The 16,916-nt window shown below is 37.6% G+C and overlaps 1 protein-coding gene across 18 annotated transcripts in view; it reads right to left on the bottom strand.

Annotated features, from left to right (window-relative positions):
• The window catches only part of ARHGAP12 (Rho GTPase activating protein 12), a 75,463-nt gene that overhangs the window by 30,665 nt on the left and 27,882 nt on the right, over window positions 1-16,916 (bottom strand). For 9 of the 18 annotated variants that reach the window (XM_059840490.1, XM_059840453.1, XM_059840508.1 and 6 more), the window contains exons 3-5: window positions 12,131-12,394; window positions 6,950-7,090; window positions 5,290-5,370 (exon numbers count right to left, since the gene is read on the bottom strand). The exons of 1 other annotated variant lie outside the window; for it this stretch is intronic. In XM_059840490.1, coding sequence (XP_059696473.1) covers window positions 5,290-5,370; window positions 6,950-7,090; window positions 12,131-12,394 — 486 coding nt within the window. The remainder of the gene's footprint in view (window positions 1-5,289; window positions 5,371-6,949; window positions 7,091-12,130; window positions 12,395-16,916) is intronic. 8 more of the 18 variants (XM_059840517.1, XM_059840534.1, XM_059840526.1 and 5 more) reach the window with 2 other exon arrangements.

Raw genomic sequence — 16,916 nt, 5'->3', positions numbered from 1 at the left:
TACACATTGCCTGGTGGGACAACCCCTGCTACACCATGTGCCTTACCAGCATCTTCTTAGGGTGCAGTGTTTGTTTCCTAACACTAAAGCTTTTCAAAATGTAGACCACAACTCCACATTTACACACTGCTGCTCATTGGAAATCCTCCACAAACTCAGATTTGCCCCATTACAATAACCCCTCTGGCACATCACCCCATCTTGCTCCCCATTTCATTGGGAGCATCTCTTATCACACAGGGGGCACATGAGCAAATCCTTCATTCTCTGACTGCAAACACCAAGCAAAACTGGTTTTTTTTGAAACAGTTCTTGCTGTAGTTCAAAGACACCAGTGGTGTAAATTTAGGTCACAGAGTATTCTTTTTCTTGCTGAATTTGTTCAATACCTTCTCCAGCTACTTAAAGGCTTTCTTTGCCTCAGTATAAAATTTTCTAACTTTCTCAACTGGCTGAGTGATTTCTATTTAATTTTAAGCTGATATATGGCATGGCTCAAGGCTCTGTCCTAGCCTAATTGTGGCTGAAACAAATGTAACACCTCCAAGTTATTTGTAGCAGTTGTCCCCATTCTTACAGAGATGGCACGGATCTGTCAGTTTTAAGAAACAGAAAACGATTCTTCTTGGTCTGCCTTAGCAACATCTTCAGCCAGACAAAGGAAGTGGGTGGGCTAAGGGAGAAAAGACTGGGAAGCAAGCAATACTGAAAGCTGGTAAAGACCTGAAGTGAAGCATTTTAGACAACCTTACTGCAATCAAATTCAAAACAGCAGCATTTAAAAATATTGTGCTACCCTAGTAACCTTTAGCACCTCATATATGTTATTTGTTATAGTTGTCCCAAAAGACTGTCTGAAATAGAACCTTCCTTAAATTAAAAACTACTCAGAACAAAACTACTTTCTAGTGCTCCTACTGTCCTTGGCTTTGAATAATCCTTTTTGTTGTTGTGGTAGAGGTAACACCTATGTTACCTCTTTTGCTTTTCTTATCAACTATATCAGTAACACATTTTTCTTAAACCTCCATAAATAAATAGGACTATTTTTGCCCTCTTAAGGAATTTCATTCCCATCCTTTCTCTAGAGAACGAAGATCTCTCTGCCAGAGAAATGTCAGGGTGGCAGTAGCTGGAGGCCTCAGGCACACAGAAGGAACAGAACCCAGGCAGAATGAGACCACTGGGACAAGCAGGTCGAGCTCAAATGTACCAGTGACTGAAGATACCTCTGGATAACCCACTTTGTTCACTTTGCTGTCTTGGACATCCACTGCTCCAACTTTTAATCCTCAGGGTCACCAAGACTGCTCATCTTTGATGAGCTGCCCCAAGTCCTTGCTGATTGCACAGGTCCTGCTGTGTGCCCAAGCAAAGGCTGGGGGAGGTGGGAGCCACTAAGCCCCGGGACAAATGAGGAAGATCAGACCAGGATTTGTGAGTAGAAATACAGATATTAAAGAGAAAGGGAAAAAAAACCTGACTGCCTTCTCATCCTTAACTCGGGTTTGTTTTTTCAACAACTTGTGTTGGTAAAAACCACCTGGATCTTCACACCAACTGAGGCTGTCTCAACTTTCACTAGCCAATCCCAAATTTAAGCACAAGAATGTCACTACTGCTAATGAAACTGCCTAGTTCATTGACTTGCAGTAGACTCAAATGCCAGCACACAGGGTAAACTTCAAATCCAGCAGCACAGCTCAGAACAAGACAAATTTACCATAAGACAACCAAGTTTAAATTACATTTTCTTATATTTATTTTTCTTTACCATTTAATTGCATTATATGTTTCTGACATTACCTGCCCCCTGTTTTATTGTAATTTTTTCAGCTGTCATGCTCTGACAGTTTTCAGGTCTCCATCAGGAAAACCAACACCAAGTACCAGAACTGAGGCCCCTGAGCTCACCCCCCATGCTGGCAGTGCACAGAGTGAATTCACACACTGCTGGTCCATTAGCACGGCCAAAAATGAAACTCCTCCAGCTACTCCTTCCTCTCCTACTCCTTGTGGATACAGCAAGGAGAGCTTATGCTGCAGGAATTTGTGAGAAGAACACAGACAATTTCAATATCACAGTCTGTAAATATTAACACTAAAACTGAGTTCACTCCAGAGGCTTACAGTAGACACATTTCTCTTCCAAAGGCTACTCTTGGATCAGTGAGCTTGCCCAGAGGAAGGCCAAACATCATGCTCTTATGTCAGGTGTTGGCCTAAGAATGCATTTTGAAAATCTGAGAGATTTTTAATCTCTATTTTTTATGAGATTATCCCCTATAACACTCATTTGAGCTATTCATTTTGATATTTATTCAATTTCCCACGTTGGGTTTGGGGTTTTTTTGGTGGGTTTTTTGTTGTTGTTGTTGTTGTTGTTGTTTTTTTTGGTCACTTAGGTTAACTTTTCTTGAAACTTCCGAAATTCGGGAGTTCTTACTCCTGAGATGAGTTTCATTCCCCTCACCCTTACTAGAGATTTCTCATTTGCTTAAGTCACAAAACTCCTATTAGAAAACTAGGTTTCTGGAATAGGGTTGTAGCCTTTCTTAAACTGAATTTAGACAGTATTCTTTCACTAAACAGGAAATGAACATATTTTATTAAGTAACTTTTAATTTCTTGTTCATTGGGGTTTTTTGTTGCTTGATTGTTTTGGTTGTTTTTGGTTTTGGTTTTTAAATAATTGGCAAGAACCAAAAACTGAATACAGCAGAATACTGCAGATGAGAAATCTCAGTCCTCTGCAGGATCTAGTAGAAACTATGATTAAAATATTATTATCCATTTTAAAGATTAATTCAGTATGTTCTTCTCTTCCAGTGCAGAAAGCTGGGTCACACTCATCATGAGCCTTAATAGACTTTTCAGCAGTTGTCAAAGCTACTGCATCTGAAACATCATTTTTAGCCAGAGGCATCCAGCTATTCCTAGATGTTATTTAAATCCACATGACTGGAGGGCTTTCTGTGAGACTGTCTAAAGTAATTTGTTTTGTAACTGTCCTCCCTTCACAAAATATACCCTCACAATTTTTAACACACGTACAAGAACAGAGTGTTATTCCCAAGCAGGTGCACATTTATAGTTAATTCTATTACTCTGAAGATTTTTAATGTCACAGTATTAGCTCAGCTAAGGTGCTATTTCCAGAAATCTCTGAACCATTCTTAGTTCTAATGAAATCCAGACTATTAAGAACCATCTAACAAAAGATTCTATTCTTTTTCTGGTTTATAGTATTACATGACCATGCTATTATATCACTTTATTTCACAAGATTTGGAAGGCAATATTTGTGCTAAATACACTGAGGATAAAAAAAAAACAAAATGGAAAAAAACCCACCAAACTGAGCAAGAGTAGGGTTGTTCCTAGTAACTTATTTTTCATTTAAGCAAGTTACAATGCTGAGATCTTTCTATGGTTTTCTCTCATTGCTCAAGGGAACTTTCAACATAGATTCTTTTTCTTCAAAGCAGTTTTGTGGTCTGAGTGTTCTTTAATTCATTTGTTTTAAGTACTTTATAACCAGCTTCAGCAAGGTCTTTGACAGACTAATCTTCAGTCATGCTTAATTACTCACAAGCATAACGCCTTCAAATATATAGTTACATAAACTAGCCTAATCTTTTGTTGAAATATTTAATCTGTTCCACAGAATTTAAAGCTAAAAGCCAAGGATTCTGAATCTAAGAGTCAATTGCTCATTTTGTTCTGTTAACCTCATGTTTGCTGCCAGTCAAGATTTACTAGTTTCAAGAAGGAATTAAAAAGTACATTCCACCCAAATGAATCATAAGAAATAATTTTCAAGGAAAATTTCTAATATTATCTGGTCACTTTCAGATCACAAATTACAAACCAAAGGCTATGTTTCATTTTGGAAGTGGCTACTAATACAACAGAATTCAGATTTTGTTTAGAATCACTAGAATAACATGCATTATTAAACAAATACTAGAACCCACTCCCTTATGCCTCCTAATGTAACTCAGGTGATGGTTCTGGATTACCTTTGTGACTTATTCTAATTGGATTAAAGGCAATTTGCTATTTAATTCAAATCCTAACTCAATCTATTTTTGTCAAACACAATTTCCTCCAAGTCAAAACTTTCTGCACAGCACAAGTCATAGAATGAAGTACTCATGACATTATTCCCCAAAATTATTTCAATTTTACATACAGAAGTAACAATTGCTTCTGGTAAAACCTGGTCTATCAGATTGTAAGACTTCTAATAAATCCAGTAACTAATCAAAAGCTAAACAGCTTTTAAAACCAATAGGTACAGATGGTATTGTTACATTGAGACATGTTACAAAATTTACCTAACACATCAGACTGACATAGGAGAATTCTCAAAGCTAACTCAACTCTTCAGTGATTCAGATGCACATTCTTCTGCTGACACAACAAAACAGCTTAGAATATAACTTCATTCCTAATTTTCATGTAAATATTTTCTCACAAGTATTATGAAAGCACTACCTATTAAGGTTGCTCCTTTCTAAGTGGAAGTGACTCAAGACTCTGGTTTTTGTACTGATAAAACAATAATGGAGAAACGTGCTTTTTCACATATTTATGCACACAGTTTTGTGTGAAACAATTTTTTTAATGGCCACAGCTTTTTATGTAGTATTGAACAATGGCAGGGAAGACATACATAACAACATCCATATGACAAACGCCCAGTTTTTTAAAGTGAATGAGAATTAAATAGCATTAGATACATCCTCAGACTACCAAGTGTCCCCAGATCTGTCACTTCCCTACAAATTTCTATTTTCACTACAAAATTAATAATTACCAGAACACAATTCCGGTGAAACTGTGCCATCCTCAAAAATACAAAAAAAAAAAACTCTGCTGAAACTTTTGTATTTCCACACTTGTTTGTATAAGTACTTTGGAGGGTTCTAAAAATAGACTACAGTTTCTCAGTGAAGATTTCTCCTTTTTCCTATACAGGTTTTCTTCATCACAGCAAAATCACAGATACTGTTTTGCAGCCCTGCATAAAATTTTTGCTCAATTCAGCAAAGACACCAGATCTCCTTTGACATTTGAATAAACTACATCCATCCACTTTTCATGTCCTTGAGTACATTTTTTTTCTCTTCATAATCAGAAATTCCACAAAAATGCAATAAATAACAAAGAGCAGTATCTGAGTCCTCTGGTGGTTAATACCTCACATTAGAGGCCTGATAGAACACATATTCAGGAAGAGGGGAAAGCCCCAAGTTGCTGAAGTTTCTTTTTTAGGTCACTCACCTTAGGTAACTCCCACTCTGATCTGGAACCATCAGCACTGTAGTAGTATGGTCTACCTTGTTCATCTGCATGTTTTATCCACTGCAGAAAGAAATGTGATGATAGAAAATATAATCAGAGTGACAGTCACAACAGTAAATCTCTGAGACCTGAGATTTAAAGTTAATTTTTAATTAAGTGCCATCCACTTCAGCCGTGTCTAATGCACAACCTCCATTAACCAACTAAGGTTAGACTGCAGTAAGAGCAACAGTTTTCAGCATCCTGATTTTTTTCTTCTGTAACTCCTCAGAAAACAGCCCAGCAATATAACACAAGAGATTGTGATAAATAGATTTTTTTTTAAGATGCCATATCTCATTCTTATCAACATTATGTTGTCAGTTTAGGGAGGCACAATTTTTCCATCAGATTTGCACCAGGATCTCATATATAAAATTACAAAAAAAACAGCTCAACCAGCAACTGCTGATAATATGAGAGATTTATGCATTCACTGAACAACTTTTTAAAAACATCAATGGAAATGTGAGATGCAGTCCCTAGAGAAATCATGAAGAAGACACTAAATTCCTGTAACCTCTACAAGCACCTCCCACAATCAAAGACGTAAACCCATGACAACTGGGACTGGTCATGCAGAAAGAAAATAATTGTAATGAGAAAAATTCAACAAGATGATTGCAGAAAAACACAGAAACACTCACAGCAAGGCTCTTGGCTCAAGCAGGTTTCACAAGATTGCCTTTCTATAACTGTTTGTGGTAGGAAAGGCTGGTTTTTATCAATCCCAGAGCAATTAAAAAAGAAGGCTGCATATTTGCTAAATCATAGGACTGTGCTTTACAGTTGTTTGTCAGAAACTGATTAAAGAGAATAAAATTCTAAAACTGACAAAAACATCTAACTACTTAGAAAATTCTTGCAAATAAAACTTGCCTAATTCAACTCAAGAACAGGTGCTATAATATCATAGAGTACTGACTCAGTGCACTTCAGAAGTTAAAAAAACTCAAAATGCAACTTCAGTGAACAACTGGAAAAATGGACTGCTTTACAAATATAAAAAAATACTGTAATTTATCCTAGAGTGGGAGAAATTTTTGTGCCATGCCCAGAATCACAGTAAGTTGTCAGTAGCAATTAGATAGTAAAAACAGGGCATAAATCTGCTGATATGGCTGTAGTTTAATTAAGAAGTTTGTCTACATCTGAAAGCAGTAGTGAAAAAATCTCTAATAAAGGAAATTATGAAAGCAATAAAGCAGCATTATATTCAGTTTAAAAACACCTTAACTAGAAGGTCTATGTAGACAAGAGCAGCTCTTAAAAGACAGTAAGAAAAACTTTTTGGTATGAATTCTGTTCCTGAAGTATAACCAAGAGGAAGGGGGCGGGCAAGGACCAAAAAACAATTATACATGGTATGTTCATTAAATATAACCTAACACACTACTGGAAATAAAACTTCTTCTAAATAACAAAAACATCCATAAGAAAAAAAAGTCAGTTCACTTGCTAAAGCTAAATGCATACTTAAAAAAACCAAAAGGAGCTAGTGCTGAGGTATGCTCTTCACTTTTGGAAATGCAGGTTTCATTTCTAGAAGTGAATTAGTGGAAAAGATTTAGAACACATGATGAGAAGAAGGAAAAAGTACCTTTTCATTAGTATAGTCATTGGTATATAAGGTTTGACCATGTTCATCCAACTCTTCTGACCAACCCTTTGGAGGAGAACCATACTGACTATCTGACTGGCTGTAACAAGAACTGTGGTCGTTTTCTTCTGATGAAAGATGCTACAAGTAGTCAGAAACATACAAGGCAGTTTTGAGAATGAAAGCGCTTTAAAATCTGAAAGATCAAAGATTATTTGACTAGAAAGAGAATAGTAATGAAAACAGGGAGTTCACATTTTTATATCTTATGAGAGAACGAGATGCATTTTTACAGTGCAGACAATTCAAAGTATTTTCAGAACTAGCTTTTTACTGATAATTTTATTTTAATTTCCACTATATCAGATTTCACTACTCAAATTTAAACTCCAGGGGTTTTGTCTATCCAAATTTTATTCCTACAAATTTACATTACTGATGAAGAGAGTCAGCTTTAGTAATCTGCATTGCCTTAAAAAAAACCTTGGAGCCCTGCACCCTCAGTTTTCTACCACCATCCCATCTACCACCATCCCTAATTTCATACCTAAATCCTTCTCCTTTTCTCAAATACATCTGGAAACACAGAAGTGATTAAGGACAACTTGAAACTCCAGTTTCACCTTCTTAGATGGCAGCATTTTACAGTATTTGTCCACTGCATCTTAAAATATTATGAATTTCCACCCTCCTCCTTCCAACTCTGATGCACACGACAAAGAGCATTGCAAAAGCAAGCCCTTCCACAAGGCACAGCTAGTTGAGGTGAAAAATTGTTTCCTGAAGGAAGAAGTCAATTATTATCCTAGGAACAAGTCTGAAGTGTAACGCAGAGAAAAGGTTTCACACACACATCAAACAATTTCTGTTCCCCCATAAACCTTGTTCATCCCCCTGCTAATACTGTAGTCTTATTCTAAGCATCCACTCCATGCATCAAAAAAAACCCCTCCCTTCTTTCATCTCCCACAACATCCCTATGCTGTGGTCTCCTGAGGAATTCTATGTAGATTTCCTTTCACAGTATCTTGGATCCTCAGCTAGCAGGAGGCAAAATATTTAAGACACCCTGCTACTTAGAAACTAATAAAATACTATGGTTCAATAACATTGGCATAAGGGTTTTGAGAAAAATTGTAAGGCAGGAGAGAGACACAATTTCAATTTTAAATAGGAAAAAACCTCTCCCCAAAAAAATCAAGTCTTACAAAAAATACTCAATTATCAGAAACTCCCCAGTTTTTAAAAGTTAGTGGGTTTAAAGACTTTATGTTTAGTGACATATCCAAATGATTTCTGTGTAGGTTTTTGGTGTTACTTTTCTGAGTACCTTACCACTTGTGTGACACACAGTCCTTTAACTGACATGACCCAGTTTACCAAGCACAGGAAAACCCACAGGAAATTTTTAGACCATTAATTAAGGAACATGAAAAAATGCAAACATCCTCTACAGCTTACAAAATGTGAGCATATAAACTATGGATTAACCAATGCTACCTCTCTTGCACATGGGGCAATGTGAAATTCTCATCTGCCAATTCCTAACCACTGTGGGGAGGGGAGGAGAGCAAAGGGAGCAGGGTGGGGGGAGTCTTCAATCCCATTTTTACACTTGCAGAATTAAGACTGAAGAGTTGCCAAGGGTGCTATTGGCCCCATTTGAACTACTGTTTCATAGGATAACTATATTTGTATACATGTACTTAAGTTTACATGGCTTTAATAGTTAAATATTAATTGCATTGATATATGGTAAATCAATGTGGAAGACTTTGGACATTGTTATTATTACTATCTAGAGGGATTATGACCTAATAATATAATACCCTGGTATTTGCCTTTTCCAAGCAGCTCCTGATACTGAAGAAACACCCTACACAGATAAAACTAAATAGAGGACCTAAAAATGAAAATTCTCCTAGAAAAACCACTGCTGTATAGTAGGAATGTTAATATGCCTATCTGCATAGCACCCATATAGTAATAGTTTAGATGCTGCAAGGCTTAACTCATATCCTGTACATTTGCAGACCTAAACTCCAACAAAATTCCTGAGTAATTACAAATTTTACCAAGCCAAGACATTCCTTGTCCCTCAGCTGTCAGGAACAGCTGCTAAAGCTGCATGAACACAGTTTACAGAACACTGGCTAAACCACGTTCCTCAGCTTTCAATTTCACTTTCAACACTTTTTCAGCATTAACTGCCTGTATGTTTTTTTTCATATTGCCCCTGCTTTATCTCAAGTCTCATCCCCAGTTACACTATCCCACATTAAATAAACCCATCTTAAGCAGACAGGTGCCCAGCCTTGCACCTTATAAGAACTTTGCTGTGACATTAAGGAGGATTACAGAAAAGGTCCCCCACAGCATTGCTTCTATTGTCATTCTTGGTTTTTTCTGTTTACATAGAAAGTTCCTGGGGGCAGAGACCAGTTCATCACCAAGCACTTACTAGGAACAGCTACCTGTGCCCCTTCTATCACTTCACCTTTCTAGCTTTCAACGTTACTACTACTTGTGAAAGTGAAAATAATCAGGAAGAATACTAATTAGGGAAGCTACCATCCCTTTATTACCATTTGTTTATATTAAAACAAAAACCATGAAGTGAAATCACATTCTGGACACGATTTAAAATCTAGTTTTGAAATTCAATTAAAACCCATCGCTTTTCTACAGCTGTTGGGTAATTTGTGGATGTTTACTTCACATTATGATCTCCTATCCAGGTATTAAAGGTTTGTCTTCTCTGATATTGTGACATCTCGTTCCTTTTACAGTTCAACTTAATTAAATCACTTCACCAGACAAATTCCTCCTAGCTACTGTTAAGCACTCCTTCCTCAGATACACCAACAAATCACTGCCTCTAATACATTTTATCTGTAATTCCAAAATCTTATACACTTTCTTACAGGCCCTGTCCATAGGACTTCACTGCTTCCCCATATCCCATCCATGTAACATGTAACATCCATTTAACTGTCATGACCTACAACTGTTTTCTTTGTGCCATGTCTGTGACCAGCTGCCTAGGCAAATAAGGTACAATTCTGCCTCTTTTCAACTATCCAGTAAAATCTGATTTCCTAATCACAAAGTTCAAAGGCCAACTATAAACTATGTCATGTTTCATATATTACTCATATATTAGAATATCTGATCTCTCCGTTATTATTTTTACATCCCCTTACATTTTGCTACCTAATACAACAAAAGCTCCTCTGAGGACAAATCAGTAGAAACTAGCTTTTAATCCTTCTGCATGTACTTTTTTATTATTAAAAGAGCATAACTCAGGCTAGCATAAAAGCCAACTTATAATTATTAAGACATATTAGCTCTAACTTTTCCTAATCAGACAAAATTTGAGATGTCCTACATTTTCCTGCAGCTCAGGCTTGGATCTCAATTTTAACTTTACATTGGATTAAATATCCAGAGGTTCCAAAAAGGAACATGAACAGTGGAGTGTGAAGCATGTTCCCAAATGCAGAACAGAAAAGAAACAAAACAAAAGAGGGGTGGGGGGAAAGACAGCTTCAAAATCAAAACATGACTGCGGGTAAATGGATTGACATGACCATGCAGTGTGTATCTCTCCTGCCATATTCTGATAACCCACTCAAGACACAAATTACCTAAGAAGCTTATGCTACTGGAAATACAGACTTAGTGTCTAGTTAAAAATCAAAATATGTATCTCCACTGGTCTCACAAAGACTGAAAACTTGATAGACATAACTGTCTGATGGCCAACTTGTGATACCTGAAGCATCACAAATAAACAGAAGAACTGAGAAGAAAGAACTTATGGGCAATTTTTAAAATGCAAATTAAAAATCAAGCATTCCAAAGATGCAACCATGTGGTGAAGTGATGGTACAGATGTATGAGCAGGAGTCAGAGGGATTGCTTGCATATGGGGAATAAGAAAGAACTCTTGCAATCCTTCCGTGAAAAGAAGGAAGAACTACAACAATGAAAAATTATTACTAGGAGATGGAACTGCAACAATGAGAAAGCCACTACCAGGACAAGGAGAATCACTACTCAAAAAAGCAATCTGCTTACCCAGACTAAAACCAGTCTTATCCAGCAAAAGGACAGTCAGTGACAAATTAAGAGACCATCACCAGAGATACCAAAGGGACAGGCATAAACATTCCATCTGTTTGCCTGTTGCTGCCATTCGCCTGAGGCAAGAAAATTTGGCTATTTAAATGCTTGTGGATGTCACAGTTGCTGCAAAGGCCAGTGCTAAAGGGAATGTAAGGTTTCCATTTCCCTTTCTCACCTGTTCCTGTTACTGCCTTTCCAGAGGTAGACTTCTGTGACAGGCTTCCAGCAATCACAAATTTTTGAGCAGTCCACAACTCAATTTTAAAACTAAACTCTCATTTTATAGTTTAGATATATATAGGATATATAGAGACACTATATATAGCTGTCTCAGGAGAAAATCCACCAAAACTATATATATGAAAAGGGAATATAGAAGTGAAATATGTAGAAGATTTTTTGATAAATATTTGCTTTCTCTTTCCATCAGGAAACTGGTTAACCTCAGTACTGTCTGGACACAAGAACACTATTTTAAGCATATCTAAATAGCAATATCCATCTCAACTATTCCTTTGCTTTATCTGAACCACTGCAGTTCAGATAAACACCCTTCACGATCAGACTTTCCCTAGCAACTGGCTGCACAGAATAAATTGGCACCTCAAATATTAGTCCAAATCATCTTTTAACATAAATAACTTCACAGTAAGCTTCAACTATCTCAAGCAAGGTCAGCAGCAAAGTTTTACCAAGAGGCTTTGCAAAAGCAGAACTTTTACATGATGAAAAAAAATCCATTGATATACCTAAAGAATATGTTCACGATCTGAATGTAATCTAGTCAAAAGTAGCAGTGTCTGCTATGGGGCTGTTTTTACACTAGCATTTTTACAAGTTGCTACTCTTCCACACAGATCATGTACACATTCCTGTACACAAAAGCAACTCAAGAGTGAAACTGCTGACTACTTCATACCAAGACACATAACCAAAAAGACAAAGGAAGACACTCCTTGACGCCTCAAAACCAAGAGATACCAAATTCCACAACAAAAGACCATTCATATGCATTACAATCTCATTGCTTTTGATCTCAGAAGGAACTACCTCATGATCTGCATGGCTCTGGGAATCCCCTTTATTAATGCTTGCATCTCGGGCCCACCGCGGAGGTTTCCAGGTTCGCTCCTGTGATCCTCTGTTGTAGTAATAACAGCGTCCTGTCGTATCTTTATGGGTTTCCCATTCCCCATTTATTTGGACTGGAGCACTTGTAGGTAGAGGTGGAAGTGCAGATTGAGATATTTTCAGTTCTTGTAAGTTAGCATAAACTGGTGAATCAGGCCTCCCTTGGCTTGGTGGAGTAGTTGGCTATTGAGAGAAGAAATGCACTGTTAACGAGCAAATGAATTTTTGAATGCTCCCTTACAAATCAGAATGCAGTAGTAAAACAAACCAACAAACTCCTTCTTTTGTTGTTAAGTACAAAAGCACAAAGGACAGCCATAAAATGCTGGGGTGTAAGAACATTAGATTCTTAATTCTAAGGTAGATACACAAGCCATATTTATTTAATACTGAACCAATTTTTCAGCATTCTTCCTGATGACAGCTGATAATTATGTCTTACAGTGGATTAGAAATACACTGGAATTGTCATCAAAAAATTATATCCTTGCCATGCCTTGCTGAAAAACTTCTGCTTTACAGTTCATGTATTGCCCAGAAACTGTAAGTAATGTGATCTTGTCGAAGACAATACATAGCATTTCTGAGATGCCACTTGTTAGGCAAAGATTGTTCCCCATTCTTTCCACCTCACCGTTGATACAGTGATGGTGAATGTAAAGCAGCACTTTGGCATTCTCAGCAAGGTCTAAATGGGCAGCTCAGTCAGAAAATGAGCACAATGTTGTGACTAAGAAATTGACTAAGAAATTCTGAAAAACACCTGGACAGTTCACCTGTATGCCTTTTCAAACATGCTTATTTGAAAATATTTGAGGCAACATCACCAAGTATTTCAATTACCCCTCTCTTCTTGTAGAAATTAAGTGGATATTCTTATCCACCTGCTTTTGTTCACATGCACACACAAAAGTAGAACAACAAATACCTACAAAACACTAATGACAATTGCTCATTAATAAATAGTTTGCTAATGTGACAGACAGCAGAAATTATGGTTTGAAGACCAAAGAACTTAATGAAACCACAAGTACTTCCAAATGAACCCCTACAGTGTTTAGGAGAGAAATAAAGCCTCAGATGTTCAATTTTTAAAGCCTAATACAAATACGCCATGCAGTGTAAGAGCAGGCGTTTTCACAAGAACTGTGATTATGAGATTGTGAAAGCAGCTAGTTATTAAACCAAATTAAAGAGTTTCCTAGTAATGCACTGCCATTTTTGTATTTTGGGGCACAATATTAGGTACTCTAAAGGAAAAACTATACGATTTATACCACCCCCTTGGTTTTAATTGAGCAGCTTTGCTGTAGGCAAGTCCTTGTGCCTCCTGTTGCTACTGCATTGCATAAAAGATCTTTTATAATGGACTTTCAAACATTAAAATCATAAGATGCTAATCTAGGCCACATCTAATCATAAATTATCAGGGTTTGCTCAGGCAAGACAGCATATCATACCACACAATCAGATATAAACTGATTGCACCATAGGTAGAACCAAATATGGGCAATATCCACAACCAAAGGGGGAAACAGCTAGAGAGGAACTTAATGAGATTATAACGGGCATGGACTTGTTTTGCGTGCCTTTAAAAGAGACAACACAGCTTACCAGATATAGTGAGTACAGTACATCTAAGGCAAACTACAAGTGCTGAAAACAAAAAAAATTGCAGCACTGGTAAAATCTGAAAGCCAAAACCAATCTGTATCCTCCTATACCTAATTCAAAGGAAAAAAATCTGCTACAAAACTTGATAAGCAGTAAAAGGGTATTGTTCTACTACCCAAGTCACACATGCTGACTTTTTTTTTTACTTTGTTTTATTTGTTTTGGGTTTTTTTGTGAGGAGAGTAGAACAGCTGCCTTTGGTAGAGAGTTGATCTTGAGAGCCCTAAAAGCTACTGTGAATGAAGACCATCCTACTGTCTTCAGGGATGATGAACCAATTCCCTGGGATGTTAGGGCAGCAATCTTGATGCCTCCTCATTCAAGAGCACAATTTCTGCCTTGGTGTCCAAGAGCCTGCAGAGCTGCACCTCCCACGTAAACCATTCTGCCATTAAACCACAGGGTTTGTCATTGAAATGACACCACAGAATGCACAAACCTCCAGCTCCTTCCTCTCTTTTAAGGAAGTGGCAAAAGTGGCACCACCAAGCACCCTGGCTGCTGCCAAGGCAGGGCTGGTGGCTTGAACAACCCTCACCTCCTCCTAAAATCCCTCTTTAACACAAAGCAACAAGGCAGCTCCTCTGTCTGGCCCACATTTAACAACTACTATTTTGTTTTAATTAAGACAGCTAAGTGCCATCACTAAAAGAACAGTTGTGTGTATCAATAAAAATGTTTTCCAAATAGCCTGAAACACAGAATGCTTGGTATATTTTTGCATTGGAATATTTTCTCAAGCAATAGGAATATGGCTCAGAGGCTTCACACAGAGGTTTTCAACCATTCCAGCATTATAACCAGCACAACTCCAGATGAAACTGCGGGATGTGGATGTGCTCAGCCAATACTGGGAGCTCCCAGCCAAAGTACTGCCACCTAACTCAGGCAGCATACAAGCTATGTTTAAAACAGTAACACGATATGAAAGTGTAAATGAGGGATTTTCTTCTGAATGCTTAGTGCTTCCAAACTCAAGATAACCAATTTCTGGTTTTCAAGGAGAAGACAGAACTTTTCTCCTGAGCAACAAACAAGACACCTAGCTGTCCTGGCCAGCCAGCCCTCCAGCTACTTTCATTCCCTGCTGTTTTCTCTTCTGACAGATTTTTCAGAGAGAACTGCAAGATTTTTGAAAAATATCTGGAAATTACTGCTTTCAGTGAAGCATTAAGAAAAAGCAAAGCCACCAATCTGACTATAACACGCAGCTTAGCTCATAAGTACGTCTTTGAGGGATATGACTGTGTTATCAGGTTCTATTTTTAATAACCTTGCAGCACACAAGGAAACTTCCTCATACCCTGAGCCATGCGATGAGGTATGTTGTTTTGTCTGGGATTTTGCTCAGTTCAACAGCACTCAACCTTACCAAGGCTAATTTTGTCAGTATCTTATTTATTGATAAGAAAAGCAGCTTTTAGCTAGTTCAAAGTTTCCTGAAATTAGCATCAGTGTAGGTTCTATGTCAGCATTGGCAGGAAGGTCAATCCCCCCTCAGGCTGGGGAGTCCCACACAGGCGGGTCACAGTGCACAGCCCTGTAGGGCTGCCAGGCACTGCACCACCTCCCCCTCTCCTTCCAAATGATCATTTTGTGAATTCCCAACTGAGTTCTGAAAAAAACTTGAATAATTTTAAGCCAAAAAGCAGATCAATTTAACTTTCATTTATCAAAATCATTACTCTCTGATAATATATTAAAAAGAAGAGACAAAGCATTACCTAGACCAAAACAGTTCCTGATCACTTCCACGGGTGTATGCCCAAAACCAGAGACAGTTAAGGGAGATTTAAATAAATGCTAAACATAAAACAGGACTTCCAGTGAGAACTTCCCTCCCTGAGGCCTTTTTTTTTGCACTATCAAACTCTGACTGCTCATAAACATGGAATTAAATCTTCCCAAAGAGACTCTTTGTCTTCTCACTACCAGAATTGCAAGAACATGTCCTTCAACGTGCCCATGCACGCCTGCACTAAACGCCTTATACTCCAAACATTTCAACATTCATTTGCTATTTGATATGGATTTCAGACTTGTTCATGTTGCTTTCTTCTGCTAAGAACAGTGAAGGACTCTTGCTGGAAAATTGATGTAGGAAAATTAGCAAGCAGAAATACTTCTGTGACACTACAACATGAATGAAAATTGTACAGCCCATTAAGCACGCTGGCAACTTCAAGAACATAAGGGCCTCTCCCAGAGCCCAGTAATGCTCTGTATAATACTGTAAAAATCTGCCACGTTTAACCTCAGTCTCTCCAAAGTGTCTGCTCACACTTGATCTTCGCTAATTGATATGGAAGAGAGTTTCATGCAAGCACAACCAAGTTTCCAGGATCAACACGGAACATTCTTCAAACAGAGACTGCACACACAGCATTTTCAGAAGGCAGTTTTTGTACTGGCACAGTAGGAAGCAGATATGGGCCTTTAAAAAAACACAACCTGTTAATCATTCATGAATGAACAGTCAACATTTTTAACAAAGGCCACAGATATGCTATCAGGCCTCTGGAAACCTGAACTCAGTGCAGTGGAAAGCAAATGTACACATTTCAGTAATGAAAAGTACCTTGTGAAGTGGCAGAGTATGCCAGCAACAAAAAGCCAGAAAACAAAGTTCACTTGCAACTGATAATTACCTTTTTCCTATTATAGAACTTAAATTCAAGACAAAAACTAGTAGAACATAACAACTGCTTAAAGAATGACTGCAATGCTAGCCTGCAAAACACGACCTACCACACATCAAATTGCTTTCACTGTGGTGCCTCTGTTTGCAGCTTCTTTTAATGCTATGAACCTGAATGTAAAAGCTTTCATTTTTCAGTAGCAGCATTCAGACCTGATAAAAATGAAGAACCTTTAAAAAAAAAAAAAAAAAAAAAAAAAAAAAGGGAAAGGCAAATCTCAATACTCCTTATGAAGTTACAAACAACAAATCATCCATACTCATGCAAAAAAGGAGCATTATATCGAAGGAAATTAAGGGAATACTGTTGCTGCAGCAGCAAGCTGAAGAAAG

Source organism: Haemorhous mexicanus, chromosome 1, assembly GCF_027477595.1.
Source record: "Haemorhous mexicanus isolate bHaeMex1 chromosome 1, bHaeMex1.pri, whole genome shotgun sequence".
Taxonomy (NCBI): domain Eukaryota; kingdom Metazoa; phylum Chordata; class Aves; order Passeriformes; family Fringillidae; genus Haemorhous; species Haemorhous mexicanus.
The sequence above is the reverse complement of the archived record's forward strand: the minus strand, read 5'-3'. Positions and strand labels throughout refer to the sequence as shown.